General features: G+C 50.6%; 1 protein-coding gene across 2 annotated transcripts in view; it reads right to left on the reverse strand.

Annotated features, from left to right (window-relative positions):
* Window positions 1-24,935, reverse strand: part of GRIK3 (glutamate ionotropic receptor kainate type subunit 3) — a 230,286-nt gene that overhangs the window by 61,984 nt on the left and 143,367 nt on the right. For both annotated transcript variants that reach the window (XM_032246980.1, XM_032246979.1), the window contains exons 3-5: window positions 18,879-19,136; window positions 10,425-10,606; window positions 8,035-8,088 (exon numbers count right to left, since the gene is read on the reverse strand). In XM_032246980.1, the coding sequence (XP_032102871.1) occupies window positions 8,035-8,088; window positions 10,425-10,606; window positions 18,879-19,136 (494 nt within the window). The remainder of the gene's footprint in view (window positions 1-8,034; window positions 8,089-10,424; window positions 10,607-18,878; window positions 19,137-24,935) is intronic.

Genomic DNA, 24,935 nt, shown 5'->3' on the forward strand with positions numbered 1-24,935 from the left:
ATGATGAGTGTTAAAGCCTGGGGCCCTTTCACGCTGGCTGGCTTCCTCCGGTCTCTGCGATGTCTCTAATGGGTGCTACACTTCTCCTGTTCCTCCTGCACCCCCAAAGTGCCCTCCTTCTCGAATGCACTGTGTTGGTTTCCTCTTTGACAATCTGGAGAGTAGGGAAGGGGTTTGGAGCAGACTTAAGCCCAGGCAAGAAAGTCTGGTCCCAAGTTTGTGCAAACAAATATGACCCTGATTCCAGGTCAGGATCTGGATGGGGAAGGGGCTGGATGACAGCAGGAGGGAGGGGCTTCAGCAGATGGGAGCTTCCCACTGAGATGGCCGGAGAGTGTCTACGTGGCCTCAGTGTCAGTAGGGAGTGGGGGTTGGCAGCGCTCAGCCCTGCACATGGGCCCCATGGCTTCATGTTCACAGCCCCCTGTGACGGAGGCACTGACTAGCATAGCACTCTATTCTATTTTTACAGATGAGAAAAGAGAGTCGGAGAGGTAAGGTGACTTACCTGAGGTCACACAGCTCATACAAGTCAGAGTCGGGTCTGCACCCAGGTCTGTTTCAGTGCTGTGCTGGCACTGCTCACACTGGCTAGTGAGAGCTGAATGTGAGCATTTCTTCCCAACTCTGCCTTCAGTGGTATTACATGGCTAGCTCAGTATTGGCCACGGTGGGAGTATGTGTACCATGGAAATTTGCAAGCATGACAAATCAGGATTTCTGTGTTTTGTCTTTTCTCTCCCTTTCAGAGAGCTGGTTGTTAAACATTGACTAATGCATCATTGTTTGTCTTACTCCAAACCCTCCATGTTCTATGTCCCCCGGTGGGTGTTCAGGACGAGGCGTGCATTGGAATTGTCTTTGGAGATATTTCATTTTTGTAGAGTAGGAACCACACTGAGATACTCTGATGTCTGTTGTAGGGCCCGGTGACTGTGTTTTAAGAAGCCACTAATCTAAGCGATTACTTGTGACTGAGAAACATACACAGATGGGTCTGGGTTTCCATCGGGACGCCTGTCGAATTGGAGAAAAGCAGCAAGGAGGAGAGAGAATAAACACCCCAGAAGAGGTCTCCCTCCCTCAGCTCCTCCAGGGCGACTCCCTGAGGCGACCAGACACAGGCCAGACCACCTGGGCTCAAGTGTTACCCACTCTCCTCACCTCAGTTGCCTCATCTGCAAAATGGGATTGATAATGCCACCTACCATATAGAGTTGTCATGGAAAAAAAGTGTTTGTGGATGTCCTTAGAACATGCCTGGGACATATTAAACATCATGTATGTGTTTGACACGTTTATGTTCTGCGCCGTCTGGCAGCAGGTTGTGACAGCTACTGGGCACACCCCCCAAGGGCAGACAAAGGTTGGGGCCTTCCTACCTTACTCTTCTTGGCAGTGTCAGAACAACCACAGTCAGCTCACATTTACTGAGCACCTACAAATCTCAGAACGGCAGGCATTGTTCAAAGTACCTTGTTTGCATTAACTCATTTAATTCACATGGGCACGCTACTAAGAGGATGTTATTATCACCCCATTTTAGAGGAAAGAACTGAGCCACACAGATATTAGGTCTTTTGCTCAGGGTTCCAGAGCTGGGGAGTGACAGAAGCAATGCCAGGCTACCCAGCTCCAGAGCCCTCCCTCTTCCCTATGGTGACGCATCTCCGCCCACGCAGAGGCTCTGGCCGCCGCCCGGCCCCCAGCCCATGTCCACTGCCAGGGCAGTTGCTCTCCAGGCAGGGACCAGAGGGATCTTTCTAAAGTATAAATCCAGGCCTGTCATTTCCACACTGCACATATTTCCATGACTTCTTGTAGCCTTTTCAGAATACAGTGCGAATTCCTTCGTACAGTTTTCCAAAGCTCTCCACCCCTCCGGCCTCACTTTCCTTCTCACTCTCACTTTTTTTTTGTTCCAGGAACAGCCAACTACATTAGCCTCCCTTTCCCATTCTTGCTGGCTTCTGTCTCCTTGGTCCTGCTTCTCATCCCTTTGTCCAGCACCTTTGTATGCCTTCTATCTCCTGGCAGGGTCTTCTTGACCCCTCTTGGGTGAGCTGTTCTCCAAGATTCAAGTCAAGTGTCACCTTTTCCAGGAAGCCTCTCCTGATTGTTCCTGTACACATGCACAACAGTATGGGTCAGAGGTGCTTCTGCTCTTATCCTGGGACTTTTGGGTCTTCATGCCACCGGTAATAACTGCTCGTATCTGGGTCTGTCTCCCCCATGAACCATGAGCCAAATACTCCTGTTACCCAAAGTGGAAAGAAGGGTTAGCAAGCTGAGTGGCTCCTGGGGCACTTAGACATCACTGGGAAGAGCCTGAAACGTAGCGACAAGTGATTCACACCCTCCTCTCAGGGGGAGCTTTAAGGAATGGCAGGTGACAGTGTGAGGTTGGTGCAAAAGTAATTGTGGTTTTTGCCCATTACTTTTAATGGCACCAACCTAATATCTTCCCCATGATATAACTGTTATTACTGGGAAGTGGCATTAATTGTGATTGTTTATTAATTTATTATAATTCTTTTTTCAGTTTCAGGCTTTTACCTACACATGACATGTAGCAGGAACTGAGCAGTGGCTGATCAACTTCGGGGTTATCTACAGACTGGAAGTTTAGGAGTGGGTTGGTAAACTTGCCTGGGGTGGAGGATGAGATCTTTCCCAAACTGCCTTTCAACAAGGAGGATCTGGGGAGCTGGAAGGATTTCGTTTTGCACAGTGGTGGTGTGCAAGTTTGGGCCAGGGCTGACCTGCTGCCATGCGGGAGAAGCTGAGCTCTGCCTACAGGGGGTGCCCTCCTCATCCTTCCCTGTATGGGGTTCAGCCTCTTCTCCAATTCAATGTTGACCTTATATCTAAGGCTTGAAAGATGCCAAAGCATTAGGCTGCCCAGGGCCTCCATGACTCAGTTTACCTTCATCTAGGACCAGAGGCCAACCTGATTCAGTGTGCAGGACAGCATCTCTGGTCTTGGCGGGGGTTTGGATGTGGGTGGAACCAGCCCTTCCAGTCTCCAGAGGCAGCATTTGGTCTATTGAGAGGGATGCAGAGGCTGTAGCTGCTCACCGCCCGAGAGCGGGCAGGCTGGGGTGGCAGTGCTGGGGGTCATCTTCTTCCCCGCCACCCCTGAGCCTGGGCTTAGCTGCAAAGTGTTGCAGGGCCTGTGGCACAGAGTGCCCCCATCCCTGTAACACGAGGACAGTGACAATGGGGAGCTGATGAAGAGGCCTCTTTGTCCAGCTCCAATTTTTTTTGTTGTTGTTCAGACTGCCAGGGGCCAAGACCCCAAGTGCTGTACACCGTGAACTGTGTGCAACCTTGCTGCTTGGCAAAAAGTTGCATTCTCGATGCCAAATGTTGACACACTGAATTCAGTATCGACGAGGGACCTTTTAGAAACATTCAGCATAACATAATAGGCTAATTCATTAGCACCCCATGGGTCTGAATGGGTAGGAGCTGAAGCTTGGAAAACATCGCCTTAAGGAATGACAGATGAAAATATCTTCCCCATGATATAACTGTTATTGCCGGAAAGTGGCATTAATTGTGATTGCTTATCTATTAATTTATTATAATTCTTTTTTCACCTCCAGGCTTTTACCTACACATGACATGTACCAGGGGCTCAGCTGGGGCTGATTAACGCGAGGTTATCTGGGAATGGCTCAAAGCTGGTTGGAACAGATAATGGCAGCTGGGGTAATTAAAATGTCTTCTGCATGGGAGAAGCAAATTTGGAGAATTTTTTAGAGGCTAAGAATTGGTGATGTGGGTTTCCCAAAAGGAAGGCAATAAATGCCAGATGCCACTGCCCTCCAAAATAAGCCACAACTGACCAATGTGCACAAAGAGGGAGGATCACGAGGTAGAGGCCTCAGCAACAGCGCCAGAAGAAGATGCTGAAGCCAGAGGATATGAGCTGGGGGAGAGGACCAGGGCGACACAGCTGGTGATCTGACAGATGGGGCTCTGCTGGGAGATACCCTGGCAGACACCCCCATATTCCACTACAGAACTGTGTGTATTGCAGGAGCTGTGTCTCCCTGGAAGAGTCCATTCTTCCCGACCCTCAGATTGTGTGGGGAGGAAGGACAGTGAGCCGGAAGAGCCACAGACAAGACCAGCAGTCAGGAGCCAAGGCCTCTGTCACTGATCTGCTACGAGGCTTCGGGCAAGTCCCTGATGCCAGGTTTCCCCACCAGTCAGTGGGGAATGCAACTTGCCCTGCTGCTGGCAAACACAGAAAGAAGAAAATCAGAGGGCTTTCCTTTTTAAAATGACAAGGTCTGTCTCTGTCCCCCAGGCTGGAGTGCAGTGGCATCATCATAGCTCACAGCAGCCTCGAACTCCTGGGCTCAGGGAATCCTCCTGCCTCAGCCTGTCTTCCAAGTATTTGGAACTATAGGCCTGCCCAACTATGCCTGGCTAATATTTTTATTTTTGTAGAGATAGGGTCTCACTATATTGCCTAGGCTGGTCTCATACTGGCCTCAAGTAATCCTCTTGCTATGGCCTCCCAAATAGTTGGGATTATTGGTGTGAGCCCTAAAATCAGAGGGTTTTGGAACTGGTGAAGCATGGGCGCTGCTGGGATTTCAGGAGGTTCCATTTCCCCATTGACTTCAATCACCATGCCTGAACCAACATGACCAGGCATCGTGTGAAATCTGAGCCTGCCAGAGGAGGCCAGGGAACACTTGGTGTGGACTTTCAGCATGATAGGTTTCAGCGGAGGCTTTGGGGCTGGACAGCTCCCTGGTGCTCTGCCCCTTTCTCGCGGAGTGACCTCTTTGAGCCTCAGTTTCCACGTTTCTATAAAACTGGGAGAGTCAAGCTCTCTTGGAAAGTTGTTCTGAATTTTGGATGGGATGGGGTATGTTGAGCACACAGAAAACAAGAGCAGGAGTTATTTTGTTTATTTAACACTTACAGAGTAATAAGTGCCAAGCATTGTTCTATGCATTTTACTAACGTCAATGCACAAAATACTCAGCGTAACAATCCTGTGAGGTAGTAATATTACTGCCACCATGGTATAGATGAGAAAATGAGGCACAGAGAGGTTACGGAACTTGCCCAAGGGAGTGGAAGTCTCAATTCTAACTCAGGACAACTGGCATCAGAGTGGTTTTAACTGACCGTGGCTATGACAATATGTTGACAGTTTCACTGATTACTTTCCACCTTGTATTGCAGTCATTCATCCATCCATCTATCTGTCCATCCAACCAGACGTTGCCCCCACCGTGTGCAAGGTTCTGTTTGGGCACTGGGGACAGAGAGGTTAACTGGGCACAGTTCTTGACTCTTATATACATGAAGGAAGCCACCAGCTTATGAGTTTTGTGTTGGATCTATCTCTGTACACCCCTCCCACCCAAGTGCCTAGTGCAGTGCCCAGGACCTTGGAGAGCATTTGTATACGGCTGCTGGATAAATCAATGATTGATTAAGAAAATGAAGAAGAATGAACACTGGCTGGGGTTAGTCTGTTCCCTAGAGACTTTAGCACACCACAGCTGCCCTGGGTACATCATATCCCAATTGACCATCCCTTCCTCCTCTGCCTCTTCTCACTATCTCTTTCTCTGTGCATCGCCCACTCTCCCATATCCAACTTCGGACTGGCTGAGCACCAGTCAGTGTTTCTCAATGGTGCACCATAGGCATCTGGGGCTGAACGATTTGTCTCCAGAATCCTGCCCATCATAGAATGTGTAGCATCCCTGATCCCCACTCACTAATGTCCAGTCTTGGTAACAAATAAATAACTGGCCCCTACATAGCTAGATGCTCCCAGGGTGGGGGTTGTGTCACCAGCAAGATTGTAGAAACCACTCTTCGGATAGGCAACTACTTTTTGGCCACTTAGCTGAGGTCTGCCAGTGGGAAGAGAGGTAGAATGCTCTCTTGGTCCCGGGCACTGAGTTCGGCTCTTGGGTGAGATGGGTGTATAGAGATGGATCCAACACAGAATACAAGACAGGGCCACCAAGCAGAGAGCCTTGGGATATTGGGAGGTTCCAGAAGAATCAGATGTGGTCAGAGCAGGAACAAAATCTTCCTACCTCCTTCACCTGAGTACTGCCCTTGCCACCCACTCTGTCCGCACAGGGCCTGGGGTTAAACCCCCTCTGGCCTTGCTTCCAGTCCCAGCTGTAAATATCCTATTAAAAGCATCTCTGCCTGGCTCAAGCCTCATTCCAAGACCAGAGGGGTTGGTCCTCGAGCTAATGAAATGGTAGGGCCTGAAGCTTGGGCCCCTCAGTCCTGCAGCCTGGCTGATCTTCCAGACAAGATTCTGAGGAAGGCACCACCCCAGTGACCCCAGTACCCTCTACAATAATGTCATTGCCCACTGGGGTCAAGGTCGAAGGTCTTAGGGAGAGGATCGTAGTGTCCGCAGATCCAGGAGTTGGTCTTAGCACCCTAGGATCCCAGGATGGGATGTGGAGGGCTGCCATGAGTGGGGAGAGGGTTGTGGACCCCTGGAATGTGCCCTACCCCACCTTCCAAGTCTTGCTCCTCTGCCCTGCTCCCAGCTCTGAACAGAGGTAGAGTTTTAGGGGTCTGGTAGCCTCATCCTAAGCCTCCATTGACTTTCCAGGAGACAGCATGGCAGGAAGAAGCCAGCTTGGCTGGGTGGAAATCCAGAAAGGATTCAAGGGAGCTGGCTTCACCCTGCCTGATCTCGGTCTCCAGCTTCCAGGATCCTGTTCTCCCAGCATGGCTCCTGGTAGGTCCCCAGGTCTGAGCCCTGGATCAGAAGAAGTGCAGGTGGCTCCTGTGGGCACAGGGTGTAGTGGGAGGGGCTGTAGGGAAGGTAAGTGCTTAATAACCAGCTACTAACATGACATAGACTTAGGAGGAGATAATGCAGTTGGCTCTCACCCACTAGATGAAGCCAGCTCCTGCATACCACAAAGAGCTAATCTGTCTCTTGGCCTTTGCTTATGCTGTTCCTTCTGCATAGAATGTCCTTTGTCTTTCTCCCTTGGTGAACTGCTATGGATCCTTTGAGGCCTAGTTCAAGCATCTGCTTTTCTGTAAGACTCACTCAAACTTCCCACCTTCCACCAGACCCTCAGAACCTAGGGGCTGCTAGGTTCTGGGTAGGGAATGCTAGCTGGGTGCTGGCTAAATGAATGAATGTGGTTAGAGGCCTGCAGAACTGCAGTGGCTTGGCTGACACATACCGCAGGAGGCTTTTTGAAAAGCGACAGGATAGTCAGTGAGGCTGTCACTCGCCCCAAACCTCGGATGAGTGGAATAGTCCACCCAGGGCCCCAGCAAGGTCCGAGGGTGTCTATCTGCAAGGCAGGGCGGCTCAGGGTGGGTGCCCTTTTGGCACAGGAATCTCTTTATTCTGCTGATCTCAGGCCATGGCTAATTATCCTAATGGGTTTAAATGGCCCTAAATGTTCACAGAGTTTGGACAGGACCCATCTGGAGCCTGTAGGTGGGCTGGGCTAGCTGACAGTGAGTGGGCAGACTTCAGTATGAATGTTGCCAGAATCCAAAGTGAAAATTCCTGTGAGGCCTGAGACATGCGTGGGGACGTGTGGGCTAGGAACCAAGGTTCATCATAATCATAAGAGAGAATACTTCTGGTGCTCTGCATGTACCAGGCATTGCATGTTACTTTATTAACTCATTTGGTACTCACAGCAATCCTAGGAGGCAGAAGCCCATTTTGCAGAGGAAGAAACTGAGGCAGGGAGGTTAAGTGACTTAGCCAAGTTCCCACCGCCAGTGAGCAGAGGAGCTGGTGTTCACACTGGCTCCAGAAGCCACGTCCTCAATTATAACATGAGGCTGCTTCTCAAAAGTGGGCAGGTCACTAAGACATATGTGTGTCCTTGCCTGGGGCCACCCCTACAGCCTGAGGAAGCAAGTCCAGCTTGGGTCTCCTCTAGCTGCAGCAATTGACCCCAGTGGGTTGGCACAGGCCAAGGCACAGTGACCTTGATCCAATAGAGTCCCATCTTTTTCCCGTGCCAGGACCCAGAGGTACATTACCAGAGTGGTGAAGATGAAGTGGTAGTACTCGGTCATCATGCCCATGGCCATGGCCTGCAGAAAAGCAGAGAGTTAGCGATCAGCAGGGAACCCCTGTGCAGCCCTTTCCCCATCCCCACCCCGGGCTGAGAATGGGCACGGCAGTGGGTTGGGGAAAGCTGGCTGCTTGGAGTAGGGTGTCCTCTGAGACCATCTCTGAATAGTGACAATGACTGCCTGGCAGACAGCACTGGATTTCACACTGGGGTGTGCTGTGAAGTCACCTGGGACAGATTACAATGCAGATTTTTGGGTCACATTCTTCAAAGGTTCCAAATTCTGCAGGGCTGGTGGGGTCTGGCTTCCCTGGTCTGCCACACTTAGAGAAATGCTGATGGCGTCAGTCTGAGGCTGCCTTCTCACGTGCCCTGGACTCCACTCAGCTGAGCTCCCTGCCTTGGATCCAGTACATTTCCCCTCAGCCCCACTAACCCCCTGGCCCAGCCAGGCCTGAGCTGGGAGGTCTGCCTTCAGCCTCCCCAAGAAGGGCCGAGACATCTCTGCTCCCTGGCTGACCACAAAGCAGGCCGCATGGCCACTGTGGATTTCTTACTGTGTGCCATCATGAAGTCTACATTATATATAGTTTATGTATTTTATTAGAAGCCTATAATCTATAATACTAATGACTATAATGCATTTTCTACAGAGTTCCTCAGAACGCCGGGCCCACAGAGTGCTCTGGGGGAAAATGTCACCGGGCCAAGGACACTTTGCAAATGCTGCCCATTCCCTCCCACGTTGGAAGAGTCACAGCCCACCTCAGCACCTTACAGGCTCAGAGAAGTCCTGCAAGAAGCAGGTTGGCGTATCTTCCTTTAAATCTGGCTTTAGCTGAGCACAAAATCTTCCATTTCTAAGTCTAGAAGTTTTAAAATCAGACAGACCTGGGAGTCCATTCTGACTTCCTGCCTGGATGACCTTGAGATCCATTATTTTCCCCTCAAGCCTCAGTTTCCTTACCTATAAATTGAGCATGAGAATTGTCCCTATTTCCCAGTGTGGTGGTAAATGAGGAGCTACATGGACCTGGCAGAGAGTAACTGCTCAGTAAACCAAAGTTGTGATTGTCACCATTCTTCTGTTACACATGCTGGGGAGAGAGGAGAGGCACTGGGCACAGCTGACTGGGAGGCTGAGGGTTATGGGCATTCTGGGGAGTGTTTGTTTCCTCGACAGCAGCTTTAAAGATGGCCAGCCTTGGATGTCAACTGTACACTGGGCATCAGAAGAAACTCCTGATGCTTTCCTCTTTGCACTGATGCCTCCATTATGGTATGAGGTGGGGATTATGAAGCCCATCTACAAGGACAGGAATGACTCCTGGGCCACTTTCTCCAGGGCACACAGCGAGAAAGAACAGAAGCAGAAATCAGACCCTCAAATGAGCCTTCTAAGTGTGGTGTAAAGGAGCTTCCTTTGTGGGGAGCCAGGGATAGAGGCTGCCATTCAGGCCTGGTACCCCTGATGGGGTCCAATTGGAGGATGGGGCTTGAGCACCTCAAGGCCTTGAGAACATCCCAGCTCAGCATGTCTCCTGTGCCCCCTAAATCACCTGGACCTCAAGGGGTCATGTGTCAAAGCCCCACAGAATGCCTCCTCCAGTCACCAGAAATGCTTTCTGGGATGACGTAATTGCCTTTCACACAAAGCGCCAGCTCACATCAGTGTTTTTGGTTTCAGCTGTGGCACCCTTGGAGGGGGTGGTAGGCGATTTCACTGTTTATTTTCTTAGGTGACTGGTGGAGCTTGGCTGTCGTCCCCAGCATGCCATGCTGAGCTGTGTCTGGGAATGAAGGCCCACCCAGGACTGAGAGTCATTCTCCTCCTGCTCTGTCACTGCAGAGCTGAGCAGATGGTACGAGAACCTCGATAAACCTCCCAGTAACAGGAGAGTAACACCAAGTGCCGTGGGCTACAGGGAATTAGTCACTGAAGGAGGCAGTGAGGCATTCTGGGGGCTGTTCCTGAGAATCTGAGGCCCCTCTGCTTCCTGGAATGCTCTGCTTCTGTGTGGCTACGGGCACCTCCCTGCAGCCTCTGCCTCCAACCCGCACAGAAGTGGGATGGAAACTCGTGTTTGCTCAGCACTCTCCTTGTGTCAAGCCTGGCTGGGTGGATAATCCATCCTTACGCCAACTCACAGAGCAAAGACTGCAGTGTCCATTTTGCTGCTGGTGAAAGTGAGGCTCAGAGAGGCAGAGTGATCACCCGAGGTCACAGAGCAGGAAAGTGGCAGAGCTAGGAGTCAACCTTAGATGTGGCAGCATCAGGCCTACATTTGGGAAGGGGAGGGAGGAGAAGTGGCCAGCAGACCCCATCATCCCTCCTGCTGGCCAGCACTCACGCACCTGCTTCAGGATCTGGGCTGCCATAGTGTGGCTGCAGTCGAAGATAATGCGGAATTCCCGGCCTCGCTTCATCTCCTTGAGCAGGGGGCGCGAGTCGTCAGAATCGATGGGGAGCTGACGGATCTTCAGGCGGATGTTGTATCTCGATGGGGCCATGATGAGCTCCTGCAGCCGGATGAGCCCTAAGGGGCCATGGGGCACAAAAGACACACGTGTACCGCATGCATCCACAGCTCCAGGCATCCACTCGGACTCGTGTGCACACACATGCCCATGGCCACGGGTCTGCAGACACACACAGACCCAGATATGTGGCCCACAGAGACATGTGGACATGCATGGACAACACTGGGGAGCAGGTGTGTGTGCACATCCAAACACATGGCAACACGCACGGGCATGTCAATATGGGCAGGAATACAGTTGGGCTTATCAACACATGTGTATATGTAGATTCAGGCCTGTACACACACAGATGCCTGTACACACGTATATAGATTCAAAAGTAGGCACAGATAGCAAATACCCACTGACCACACCCATCTGCTCCTCTCCAACCCAGAATGGATGTAAAGACTTTGGGGCCTAAATCAGAGGGCACCCTTCTTCTGCACCTACCCCCAACATTGTGAGACATGGGACATGATTTCCCTCAACATCTCCAGTGAGCTGCTTCGTGGATGTGGGCACAAAAGGCAACTCCAGCCTCAGTGGTACTAACCCGTACCAACGACTGGACTGGGTAAGGCCAGGAGGTATTCGTGTCTCCCCCCTCGTCCTCACCAAGGGCAGGCTGCCTTGCTAAACCTTACCTACTTTTTCAGGTTTAGCGCAACCACCTCCTCCATGAAGCCTTCCTCTTTTGCTCTATCCGGAAAAGATCACCCTCCCCTCCAATTCTCCCTTAGCACTGGCCTCCTCTGACCCCACCTCATTCCCCTCATGCTGCCACCAGCACCTTGATATCTAGGGCTGGGTCCCCACCCCCCCGGCACAGGGCCCGGCACTTAGGTGGTACTCAACAAAAGTTTCCATAATTGGATTGACTTACTGTTTTTTTTTTTTTTTTTCCCTCCCCACACTGAAAAATTTATCCTCTATCTTGGCTGGCATTTTTGTAAAACCACTTAATCTGGGGACTTCCAGGGAAAACCGAATGTCACTTCCTGGAGACAAATGGCTTGCTTAAGTCTAATTAAGCTCGTTTCTGTCCCTATTTCAAGGTCCATTTTTGCTGACTTCTTTCTGCATAGCCTGGGAGCAATCCTGCTTGTTACTCTCTCTATACTTCCCGCCCCCTCCGCCCCTCCAAAGAACAAGCTGAGCCAGCACAGGGCCAGGTCTCAAGCAGGCCGTCCGCTCCTGCCTGCCTGGGCTCTAGTCATCCTCAGGCTCAGTGTCTGGTCCTGGCTGCATAGTTCATACAGCATTTTCCATCCCTGCCCCCCACCACTAATGGCACTTCCATTTTCCTTTGGGGAAAAACTCCTCCTCTACTCCTAGTTTGTGTGACTCAGGAGAGGTCCATTGCCAGCTCCAGGGGCAAAGCATGTGGCCCCAGCTTGGGAATAGGTATTGATTCAGAGGTAGATACAATACCATCGATCCTATCAGAGTGATTCCCAGAAACTGTGTTAGAACAACTGGCACAAAAAGGGGGTGAGAAACGCTCCCTTTTTCACTCAACTTCAAATAGGGAGGTTGTAAGTCTGGGGTCCCCACGTAGACCTGGAGAAGGATCCCAACAGGACAGATGTCAGAGAGAACAAGGGCAAAGAAGTCCTAAGGATCCTCACTTCAGCCTCTGGATCAAATGGTGCCTGAAGCTAAAATTAGTCCCAAGCTTTTCAGTAAAGGAAACCAAATTTCCTCCCCCCACTTTTTTTGCTTAAGCCAGTTTGCACTGGATTAAAGTTTGCAATCAACTGTTACTCTATCTGGAAAGAGTTTCCCCCACCCCCCACTCAGCCCTCTCCAAAAGCCTTCCAGCAGAGAGTCCCAGTTCCCAAAACAATCTCTGGCACACACCTCTGAGTCTGTTCAGCAATGATTCCCATTCCTGAGGGCTGGACATCAGGAAAGCAATCTGATTGGTGTCTATCATCTCACTTTGCTTCGGGGACAGAAATACACCCCTGTGACCTAAGCTTCCTAAATAGCTTCCGCACAAGCTTTACCATGACTGGGCATCAGGAAGCCCCAGCCCACTGAAGTCTCAAACCCATGTGCTGGAGTTGGGAGAAGGCTCTGGAGTCCCAGAGTGGTCTGGATCAAACAGGTGTGCAGTGCTTCCTAATACCAGACTTGATCAGGAGGAGGAAGAAGCTATCAGTTGACCATCACATAGAAGGGAGAGGCCACAAGCTGTCCCCAGACACACACCCAGGCTACCCGCTCCCAATGTATCCCAGAAATTCTTGATTAGGCTGAATGATGCTTCCCTTTCACACCTGTTACCGCATGAGGTCCAGGGTGCACAGTTTGCTCCTTCCTGTTTGGTTTTGAGAGTTATGTGCCGCATCAGCAGGCACGTGGGCTTTGGGGACCCAGGCTATGAGGACTGGGACAGGCTGGATGCTGGAGCAGAGGCCACCAGGGCCTTCTTGCCAGCCAAGCACATCGTCCCGTGTAATGCATGGTGACCCACATTCTCCAGCAGCAAATGTCAGACTTCCTTCCCATCAGTGTATTCCCAAAGGAGACCAGAGGCTCCTCTCAGCCCACCCCAACAGAGGACTAGGCTCTCTTTGTTTGCCTGAGATGAGCTTTCCTTCCTGGCTGCTCCCCTAATCAATTTCTCTTAAAATATCTGCAGTGACTCACGGTTGTTGGAATCACGCTTTTCACTCACAAAGCGCTTCTGCATTCATTACCCTATTTAACCATCTCCCAATCCTAGAAGGCATACAGAACAAGGATCTTCATTCCAATGTTACAGATAAAAAAAACCTGAGGACCACAGAGGATGAGTGACCCCAGAGAGGTTAAGTGATTATGGAATCATAATTAGAGACACAATAATATTTTGACTCTTAGGCTGCTCCCCTTTTCTTCATCCCAGGTTTTTTTTTTTTTTTTAAATTCCGTCCTTTCACCCTCAAGATGAGTTTGTCGTTGTGCATAGAATAGATTAGGCACAAAACTCTTGGGGCAAACACTGGTTGCCTCCTCAATAGCCATTCCCCTTGGGGGAGACTGCAGCCATGGCCCCAGTTGTTCACCTCTCCCTATATCTACACCGTTTGCCATGTAACTTTGCAGGGCCCTCCAACTGGGCTTATCCATGTGATTTGTTTTGGTCAGTGGGATTTTGACAGGCACCATGCAGGCAGACAGTTGAAATGGAATTGTACGTTGGGTTTGCTCTCTTGCCGCTCTGCAACTGTCATGACAGTGTGCCTGGGCTAGCCTGCTGGAGGATGAGAGACATGTGGAGAGCCGAGCACACCTGCTATCTCAGTCAAGGCCAGCCTAGATCAGCCAACAGCCAGCTGACTCCCAGGTAGGTGAGTGATCCAGGTGAGACCAGAAAAATGACATGTAGCCAAGTTCAAGAAATCACTGGCACTGAGGACTTGTGAGTTAAACAAATTCTTATTATTTTAAGCCACTGAGTTTTTGAGGTGGTTTCTTACACAGCATGATTATAGTAAGAGATAACAAATGCACTCCCTTCCAGCATGCTAAAAGAACTGTGACTGTGTTTGGGTGGCAATGCACCTGTCCCATGAGATGACTCATGATTGGTAGGAGCCAATCAGTGGCAATCCCATTCCCATCTGACCATGTCTAGAATAGTAGGCATGGACCCAGTGAGCTATACAGGACTGTCTTCTAGAAGGTTCTGGGACACGTCTTCCTCTCTGATAAGAAACATGAATCGCATTAATAAAAATCTCATTGGGCTGGTTGTGGTGGCTCATACCTGTAATCTCAGTGCTTTGAGAGTCTAAGGCAGGAGTTTGAGACCAGCCTTGGCAATATAGCAAGACTCTGTCTCTATTAAAAAAATTAAAAATTAGCAGGGCGTGGTGGGATGTGCCTGTGGCTCCAGCTACTTGGGAGGCTGAGGTGGGAGGACTGCTTGAGCCCCGGAGTTCAAGGTTGCCAGGAGCCATGATTATGCCACTGCACTCTAGCCTGGGTGACAGGGTGAAACCTTGTCTCTAAAACAGATAATGAAGAAGAAAAATCCCTTTGGCCCCTACCTCCTGTATGCTACCTACTGCACGCTTGGAGCTTCAGCAGCCCTATTGTGACTCTAAGTGGAAGTCAGTATTGCCACAGCTCTACTGTCAGAGCTGTGGCAATACTGACCCAGGACTCTGTCTTTGTCAAGCTGCTAAATCAGCCCAGGAAAGACCCATCTCTAGAACTCTTGTCAGTGAGATAACTGTCTATTACTTGAGTCAATGTGAGTTGGGCTGTCTGTTACTTGCAGCCAACACATCCTAACGGACACAATCTCCAGAGCAAACACTGCTGAAGCCTGCTGTGGAGCGCTTCCCACTCCACAGGTCTGACGACCCACACATTGTCCTGCCCTTTCACGTATCCTGATTCTGGGAGCACACTTCTTTCTACCCACTGTACATCATCAAAGTTATATTATTTGACTGACGCCAACCCTGAACCCCTAGTACACATTGTCTTCTTGATCAAACCCACTCCCCCATTGACTCCCCTATGTTTTAAATATTTGTTGAACTGAATTGAGTTGAATTTAATTGAATCAAATTAAAAATAAAGTTGAATTAAACTCTAATTAAATATTGAAGGAAAAAGGATAGGGATGGAAAAATGAAGATGTTGTTATCCTATCTCCTTTTGAGAAGTTAATTGCATTACAGAGGAGTGAGTGCCTGCCCAGAGGTCACAGGTAATTCCAGGTCATCAGAGCTGAGAATGAAGTGGCAGGTACTTATAGTCAGAGCTAAAGGCACTTGGGGTAAGAGCCGCGGACCCAAGCATCAGCTCTGACCAGTTTTGCTAGCACGGTATCCATCACCACGCCAAAGCATCTTTTCCTCTGCAAAGCCACTGCCTCCACCCTCCATCTAGACTGGACAGTGGGCAGTGGTTTACATCAGTGCCTGCTCTGACCACTCTGTACCCATGACATTCCAGTTACGTGTCTTCAACGTTACCCTGTTCATACCCATTTCTTCTCTTCCATTCTGGCCCCATGTTCTGTTCCAAGCACCCCTTGAATTCTGGCCTCCTTTGCTCCTGCCTGGACCAGCGCAGCCCCCTGGGCTCCAGTGTCCTTGCTCTAGGCTCTCTTTCCAACCTTCCCTGCGCATTGCTCTCAGAACCACCTTCTAAACCTCTGCTTTGATTATTCTACTCCTTTGCTCAATAATACTCAATGATCCTCGGCTGCTTAAAAGATAAAACCTGAACTCTGAGGCTGGACATCCGAGACTCTGCACAGCCAGCTACACTCTGTTAATCTGACGTTTTCCTCCCTGCTTCCATACTTGAATCCTCTCCCCTAGCCAGGTTGTCCTCTTGGTAAGGCTGCCAGGTGCAGTCCAATCTAACTTCTGCTCGTGCTGCTCCCTCCACCTGTAATTCCCTCATGATTCCTATCCTCATTCACCTATCCTCAAGGCCCTGCTCAAATCTCTCCTCCTCTGGTAAGTCAGCTCAGACCAGCCAAGGTCACAGAGCTTCGTCTCCCTAAGTCCTCTGGCTCTGACTGAATGTATATGTCATTTCATTCTTAGCTCTGATGGCCTAGAATTACATGTAACCTCTGGGCAGGTGCCCACTCTTCTATACTAAGATTAACTTCTCAAAAGAAGACAGGATAACAACACCTTCATTTCTTCACCCTTATACTCGTTCCTCCAATATTTAATTAGGGTTTAATTCAACTTGATTTCCAATTCAATTCAATCCGATTCAGTGCAACCAACACTGAAAAACATCTACATTGTACCAAACCCTGTGTTACAGCCTGGAGGCACTGATTTAACTCCTGGTCTGGAAGCAGAAACAGATCATAGATAGATAACCATTTGCAGTGGTACATTAAGAAACAACTCCACAACGCTGCAGAAACACTGGAGTGGCTGGGCGCGGGGCAGGGGTGCCACTGAATGGCAGGGTCTTCATGCTGGGGCCAATAAGCCGGTCTAGGGATCCCTGCTCTCAAGGATCGTCTGTCTGGTGCTTTGGAAATAGCAGGAATTCAATAGATGCTTGTAGAAGCCTGAGTTAAATAAACAGTTTTCCAATTGTCTTTTCTGAGGGAGTCTCTCCCTACTATTTCCAGTCCCCATTAGGAGGTAATCAAAAGCTGACATTGAATCACAGGCAGCAGAGAGCTGGAGGGCTCTTTTGAGGTTGGATGCAGCCGCTCTTACACGTGGGCAGAGCAAGGCCAGATGGGTTAAGTGACTTGCCAAGGTCACTCTCTCTTATGAGGCCAGGCTAAGAAATATACTGGGACTCAAGTCTTTGGAAAGAAAGAGGAAGAGAAGAAACAGCTCCATGCTGGCTAGCAGCATAGACTTTAGGCTCAAACAGGCCTGTAGGTGCATGCTGGCTCTGGCACTCACTAGCTGGGTGACAGTGCACAGGGCATGTCACCTCTTTGGGCCTCAATTTCCTCATTTCTAATTCATTGCCCCAGGGAGTTATTATGAGATTAACATGAAATGAAATGAGATCACACTTGCACCACTTGGTTCGCAGCAGGTAAACAGTAGCCTTCTTTAGCAGATGAATCCAGAAGTATGTATAAATTCCATCTCTAGGGGACTCTCCAGGTCTGTCCCTGTCCCACACACCTTCACAAGGATGACTTAAGGATGAAGACAGGGACTGCACAGTGGTCAGTGCCCTCAGTGGCTCTTCTATCCCCCCAATCTCCCCTGCTTGCCCTTCTTGTGACTTATGGCAGCCCATTATTTCTCTGTACATAGAGCTACAAAGAGAGAGCTCCTTTCATGGAGACAGCTATTTGATCCTCTGTTCATGTTTCCCTATGATGTGGTGCTTGCCAAGACCAAGAACTGAGTTTTGGTGTGGTGTGATGGCTCACACCTGTAATCCCAGCACTTTGGAAGGCCGAGATGGGAGAATTGCTTGAACCCAGGAGTTTGAGACCAGCCTTGGCAATGTAGCCAGGTCTTGTCTCTGCGAAAAATACAACATTAGCCAGGTGTGGTGGTGCATGCCTATAGTTCCAGTTATTTGGGAGACTGAGGTGGGGAGATCTCTTGAGCCCTGGACATCGAGGTGACAGTGAGCTGTGAGGCACCACTGTACTCTAGCCTGGATGACAGAGCAAGTGGGTTTTATTTATCCAAGTATCTCCAGCTCCCAGCAATGAATGAGATCCAGAGGAAAGGCCAGAGTGCTTTTGCTGGATTTGCTGATGGTTATCTGCTAGGTGTGTGCTCTGGGCCCTCACTAAGGGCCTGGGACTTGAGAGGCAGGGGGTATCACTTTGTAGCAAGAGTTTTCTGGAAGTCAGGGCCCAGGCTGGACTTGGAAGGCAAGGCAGGAGTGGGTTGGGTGGGTCCTACCCAGAAAAATGTGGGCACCATTAGCTCCAGCTGGCAGAGCAGGTGGGACAGGTGCAGCCACACCAGGGAGACTGGCTTTGGGCCCACAGCTCACAGCCACAGGCCCCGCAGAGCCTATCCCCTCCTGTTGCACTGTCAGGATGAGACAAGAGCCTGGTGCTGATGTCCATAGGCTTGGCCTTGGCTGGGGCCAGTGGTCAAGTGGATAGGGCAGGGGCTGGTGTGTGTGTGAGCAGAGCTGGGCATGTGCAGGTGTCTCTGTGTATGAGTGTGGGTAGAGAATAGTGTGTGTGGCAGGTGCAGGTGTGAGGAGGATAAGAAGTACCAACCTTCAGTGCTCACTGCATGCCAGTGCTTGTCACTGTCATCTTGTAATCCCACATTTTACAGATTTATATTTTAAAGGAAACTGAGGCACAAAGAGGCTATACAGCCAGCAGGTGACAGAGCTGAGATTTACAACCAGGTGGCTTTGGCTCCAGTGTGTACACACTTAACACTAGGCCATGCCGTAAGCTACGTGTGTGAGTGTGCAAGTGTGAGGGTGGACGTGTCTGCAGCAGATGGCAATGTGTGAGCGGAAGAGCATGGGCAGGTGTGGGCGTGGCTTGCAGGTGTGTGTGGCGCTGCCAGGGTGGGTGTGGAACGCAGATCTGAACACTTGTGTGGCTAAAGGAGGAGGTGAGTGTGAGGCAGGAGTGAGGTGGGCTGGGGTTAAGTGAGGTGTGAGTGTGGCTGGCGTGCATGGGGTGTGAACAGGTGCAGGGGTGAACATCAGCATGACCAAGCGGAACTGGGGTATGGAACACAGCCTCTTCCCCAGGGGTAGCTGTGCTGGATGAACAGACAAGAGCCTGATCCTGGGCCTCTGCCCCCTCCCCTGTTGCCCCCAGCCTAGCCAGGCCTGGCCACCCACCTGTACTGTCATCATAGACCACGGTCGCTGACCGCCACTTGAGGTACTGGACCAGGTCGAGGATGGCATGGCTGAGCGAGGCGTAGTCGGGGTAGAGGTTCACGTAGAAGGTGTCCTTGTTGTCCAGGGGGTGGTGTTTCCAACGCAGCTGGATGTGGGGCACCTCCAGGGCATTGCAGATGGACTGGACGGCATTGGTGCAGGAGCCCTGCGACGGCCCGAAGATCGCCACCACACCTAGCGCCAGCTGGTCACAGGCTGCAACAGAGGGAAGGGCAGCACAGAGGTCAGCATGGGGGCGGTGGGCACGGGGACAGCGATGCTAATGGTCCTGCAAACGCGGGAAAAACAGCAACTGGAACCCTCGGCGTGTATACAATGGATGAGCTCTCCGAATCTCAGTTTCCTCATCTGAAAACAGGTGTTCTCATAGTCCCTGCCTTGCAGGGAGCGACTTGGCGGTGGGAGACTGGAGCACAGTGCCAGGGTACGCCCCTGTTCCTTAGGAAGCACCCATGACAAAGAAGGGATCATCACCTTCAATGTTATCATCCTGCATTTAGCATCTCCAGCTCTGTGCCAGGTCCTGTTCTGGGGGGACTTTGAGAAACAAACAGGAATCAAACCTCTGCTGGCTGATGATGCTTCAACTTCAACCTCCAGCCCGACCTGTTCCCTACCCCGGACCTGTGCATCCCACCTGTTACTCAACATCACCAGCTGGGTATCTGACACGCATATCAGATCTGACATGTCCAGCACAGGATCCCCTCTTCTCCCAGCCTCCCCCACCTCAGTAAACAGCAGCTCCATTGTCGCTGGACCCGTATGCTAAAAACAATCGTTCTGTCTTGACTCTTCTTGCTCACTCATATCCCACACTCCAATCCATCAACAACTCCTGTGGCTTCACTTGCCACATACATCACAATCTGACCACTTCTTGCCACTCCCAGCCCCAATTCCCATCCTAGTCCGGGCTGCCATCATCTTTCGCTCAGATTATTGCAGAAGCTTCCTCAGTCATCCTTTCTCCTGCCTGTTCCACACTCAGCAGCCAGGGTGAGACTTTCACAGTGTAAGGTAGATTACATCACTCCTTTGCTCCAAGGGCTCCTCAGTGCAAAAGCAAAAGTCGTAACAGCGGCCAGAAATCCTGCGTGTTGCCGTTCTTCCCTTCCCTGTCCCCACTACCATCATGTTTCTGACCTCGTCTCCCATCCTTCTTTCCCTCCCTCACAGCATTCAAGGCCCGCTGGCTTCCATGATACTCCTTGAACATGCTAAGTGCACTCCTGCCTCTTTGCATGTGCTGTCCTCTCTGGCTGGAATGCTCTTCCCCCACAGAGCCTCAAGACTCCCTCCCTCTCTTCCTTGAGGCCTCTGAGTCTGTGTCTTACTTGGGAAGCCATCATTGCCCAACTTATAATGGCAATCCCTGTCCCCCCAGACCCTGTTTATTTCCTTCTTTATTAAATGATCATTGGAAGTCTTGCCCATTGGTTGACTTTCTCCTCTTAGTAGAATGTAAGTTCCAAAGAGGCAGGGCCTTGCTCTATGTGGTTTACTGCTGTATCAACAGTGCTGAACCATCATCTGAATGTTGAATAAATGCTGAATCCCTGCCTTCAAACAGGCCAAGTTCTTGGGGAGGTCCAAAAACGTAGGCAGGTGAGGCAGCAGATGCTTTCCACCAGTCTGGGATGGTCGAACATCAGTGGGCTCGCAGAGCATCAGAGGAGCAGACCCAGGGCAGCTGGGGCTCAAAGTGGGTGATTTTGCCTAAAGATCCATAAAAAGGGGAGCTCTCAGTGTCATTCTGGGGTGGACGGGAGAGCTGCCCAGGGGCTATTCTCCCTTCTCTCAACTGTCTTTAATTTTCCCTGGGGCTTCACCCCTTTTCCACTTTCAACCCATTGGAGCAGAGAATGCGGCTTACACCCAGAAAACCACTCACTCACCTTCCTAGTTCACAGCCATGGGTTTAGAGGACAGTTGTGGGCCAGTTAGAGCCAGTGGGATGCCATGAGACCCACTGGACTGAGAAAGCGGCACGTCCCTTTTCAACTGAACCTTCAAGGAAGTAAGAGCTGGAGCTGCAGTAGCTGTCTTGTGCTCATAGAGAAAGAGGGGTGCCTGTCTGTGAACACAGTGTCGGGTGAGCAGAGCCAAGAGAGAGAAAGAAACATGAGTCGCCGACCAGGCAAAACCCTGGACTTAGAATGTGCATGAACCCAGACTTACGCCATCTAGGTTTTGGTATTCTACCACGTGGAACCATCAGAGATCCACCAATACAGCATGAGCAAGCTCACCTACCTGTGGACAGGGGAATGACACTCCATGCACACGTATGACATATAAACACACAAGAGAAGGTGGGACAGAGCACCAGAGCAGGAATAAATACACTGTGGATTCAGACACATCCTGGCTGCCTCAAGGGCCTCTGGGAATGACCCACTGGGCACAGGCCCTAAGATTGGCAGGGCCCAGGGCCAGAGTACAAGTGGAAGCCCACATACCATATGGCTAAATAGTTACATGTTGTTAGTGAAGCTAACAAACTGTTAAATCAAACATGTCCTTTTCTCCTACCTTGACAAACATACCTTCATAACCATCTGGAAAGTCAGGTGACAATGGAGACTTCTATGCAGTGACATGGGGGGAGATGGCACCAAGACCCCGTCCTGCCCCTTTCTCTGTTACCACTGGCTCCGTCCCGAAGCATAAGGGACCTTGCACTCTCTGTGGACACCCCAACCCTATGCCCAAACACTGCCTACACCCCCTGCAAACAGCTGCCCTTTGGTCACCCCTAGGTCCCAAGAGTGCACCTCCTGGAAGCATGGCTTTCCCTCCAGAAGACAGACCCAGGGAAGAGGCCCATGCATGCCCTGAAAGTGGGCTCAGGGCCAAGTGGGCAGGAAATCCAGGGTTTAGACACTTAGAGAAAAGTCTGCAAGGGCAGGGCACAGGGTCCTGGTGGGTATGTCCCCTGGTCCCACTGACTCCTTGTCCTGGGAGGAGAGGCCAACCAGAGGAGGCAGAGGGCAAGGCATCAAAGCACAGTTCCTGGGAAAGGGTCCTTCTTGCCTGGGTTTAAGGATGGTACAGATTGGCCCAGAGATAGAGGGTAGTTTTGAATCCACCAGAATGTGTGGTCTTGGGGTGTTTTCCCTCTCGACTAACATCCATCACTCCCTCTGCTTCCTGGAAATGGGAGGTATTATGTAAAGAAGTCATTTTTCTTGAAATTTCTACTTCTCCCAGGAACACTAGAGACTGCCACTTACCACCGAGGTAAAAGATACAGCAATGTGGGGAGCTGGTTAGTTTTTTTTTGGGAGTCTGCTGGAGCCCCCTGGAACACAGGACAGAACAGCAGCAGTGCCAGCATAGAGGCGACCCAGGATTCCTTGTACCAAGGTCAGGTGCGGGAAAGCACATACAACAGGAAGCATGGCATCCTCCTGGTGCTTCTGCAGCTCTGGGACTGGGGGCCACGTCGAGGAGCCACCATTTTGTTCCTGCTCTTGTCACCCTTGAGCCAATAAGCCTTGGGTAGCCCTCGCTGTGAGTGGGCGTGCGAGACAAACCACAGTAATACACGCTTTAAAAACAGGAACTCTGGGTTTGTTGGTGAATTTAGGGATAGTCCTCTTCCAGCTCCCTCTCCCCAAGCAGGCCACGCTCCGATCTGAATTCTCACTGCCCATTCATGCTATTCTTCTGCCATCTGGGGGTGCTAGGTGTCTTCCACAACCACCTTGTCTCCTTCAGATTAGACACTTCCTGAGGAAGGAGGCCATGTGTGAGTCACTCTGCAACCATGGGGGCTGGGTACCAACAGGGAAGAGGTGTGACAGTGAGTAATAGCAGTCCAGGGCCTGCCCAAGCCTGAGAGCATGGGCACCCTGTAAACACTGTAGGGTTCCCTCATGCTCTCTCCTACCTCTGTTTCGAACCTTCTAGTCCCCTCGTGTCTCTGGTTTCTGTCCCACTATATTTTGTGTCTATTCTTTTTCCCCAAACACCTTCAGTTTGAAGACTTGGTTGAATGACTGGAATGGCTCATTCCCTCCCACCACCACCTCTAAGAATCTGTCTTTTAGATTTCCTTCACTGATTAATGCCTTGAAGCAGGCAGGTGCATGCTTCCCTGCCACCGGTACCCTTACACAGCCTGGCCTCTTGGGTCATGTCCAAGGTCTGTCTGGACATCTTGTTTGACCAAGGCAAGGGAGAGTGGACCAACACAAAGTCTGATGATGCAGAGGATTGTAAGAGTGTCCTTCAAAGAAGTGACTTTGATTTTGACGTAGATGGTGAGGATTATGACAAAGGCAACTGAAATCATTGTGACAGTAAAGACCATCTTGTGAGGCCGTCGATAGGAATGGTGACGACATTGCTGAGGGTGAAACTGATCATGTGGATGTCGTGAGAGTAATGGCAGGATGCTGATGTTGATGTTGGTGCTGATGAGACCGACAATGATGAAGGCGTTGCTGCCTTCACTGTAATGGTGATAATCACAGGGGATGACGGGATGTCAGCACTGATGAGAGAGGAGGTGATAACGTTGACGGTGCTGACAGTATCAGTGGGACGGTGGCAGAGATGTTGGTGCTGATGAGGCTGGTGACGATGAAGATGCTGCTGTCATGGCAGTGATGGAGGTGATGACAGTAGGGGGTGCTGGTGGTGCTGATACTAAGAGTGGAGGTGATACCATTGTTGCTGGTGAAAACAGTAATGACTGTATGGTGCTGGTGTGCGGGTGTTGATTCTAGAGTCAATGGTGGTGGCGTGATGATGACGAACGACCACATCGTGTTTCATTCTGCAAAAGATGCAGTGATTGGACCTCACTTTTGCATAGCAGGAAGCATCAGTCCTGCCCTTTACCTATTGCGTTTCCCTGGCCTCTTTCCACTTCCCCTTTCCTGTCTCCTCCCTGTTCCTTCCACCCTCTGAGGAATTCCCGGCTGGGAAGAACACTGCTGCCCCACAGGGACGAGGGCAGGGTTTACAGCAGCAGCGGCAGCAGCTTTTCCTCCAGATGTTTCCAGGGCAGCAGCCAACTCTTGTTCTGGCAGCCCTGATCACACTGCAGTAATTACATTATTTGTGGCTTCAATTTTGAATCCATTTTCTGGTCATTTTACAGTAACTCAGTGGTTCACAGTCACTGCATGAGTCCACAGCCTGAATGCCATCCCCCCACCCCCTTTCCATGGCAATGGTAGTTATAGCAAAAATTATCCCAATCAATTTGTGTCTTAAAAGGAATTGAGCAGCCCAGAGAATAAGTGAAGGCGGAAGAGCCTGGGGAGCCCTGGGTCGATTCCAGGCACACTCCGGTCAGCCTTGGAAGAAAACACAGACACTCTCTGCGCGCTGCTGCCTCTGGCGCTGCCTGGCAGTCACTCATCTTTTAGTTTTCCACAAAACATGTGGAGATAAAGACAATAAGTGAAAGTCCGTTTCAATGGGGAAAGGCCCCCTGGGCCTCATGTGGAGGGAAGGACTAATTCAAGCAGTTCTGGCAGGGCAGGCGGTGCCAGGCTTTGTGCCGCTGTGTCCCTTCCCCCCATAGGGCCCGAGGTGGCTGGATCCAGCTGGAGGGGAAGAAAGCGGTGATGAGGACTTCTGCCTAGGGAAAATGAATTATCGCTGTATTAATTAGAATTTTCCCCAAGCCCCTTGGAAGAGTCCTAAATATGCCTCAGGAGAATGCTGTTTAAAAAACCAAAGATCAAAGGAAAAAATAAAGATCATGGGAACCTGGGGCTCCCTGATGGATGGGGATTGCCCAAAGGGGAGGGTGATCCAACAGCAGGAATGTGCCAAGGTCTGACATTGGTGTTTCCAGTCACAGCGGAGGGATGGCCTCTGTCTTGGGTGTGTAATCAGAGGGACACTGAGGGTTGCGGAAAGATGGCACTTAATTTTTTTATTGAGATATAAAATATAGTAAAGTGCATTAATGTTAAGCACATGACTGTTACAAATTTTCACACAGAATTTCATTCACATGTCATGCGCCCA

This window comes from Sapajus apella, unplaced genomic scaffold (genome assembly GCF_009761245.1).
Source record: "Sapajus apella isolate SASKATOON/1434 unplaced genomic scaffold, GSC_monkey_1.0 scaffold62, whole genome shotgun sequence".
Taxonomy (NCBI): Eukaryota; Metazoa; Chordata; class Mammalia; order Primates; family Cebidae; genus Sapajus; species Sapajus apella.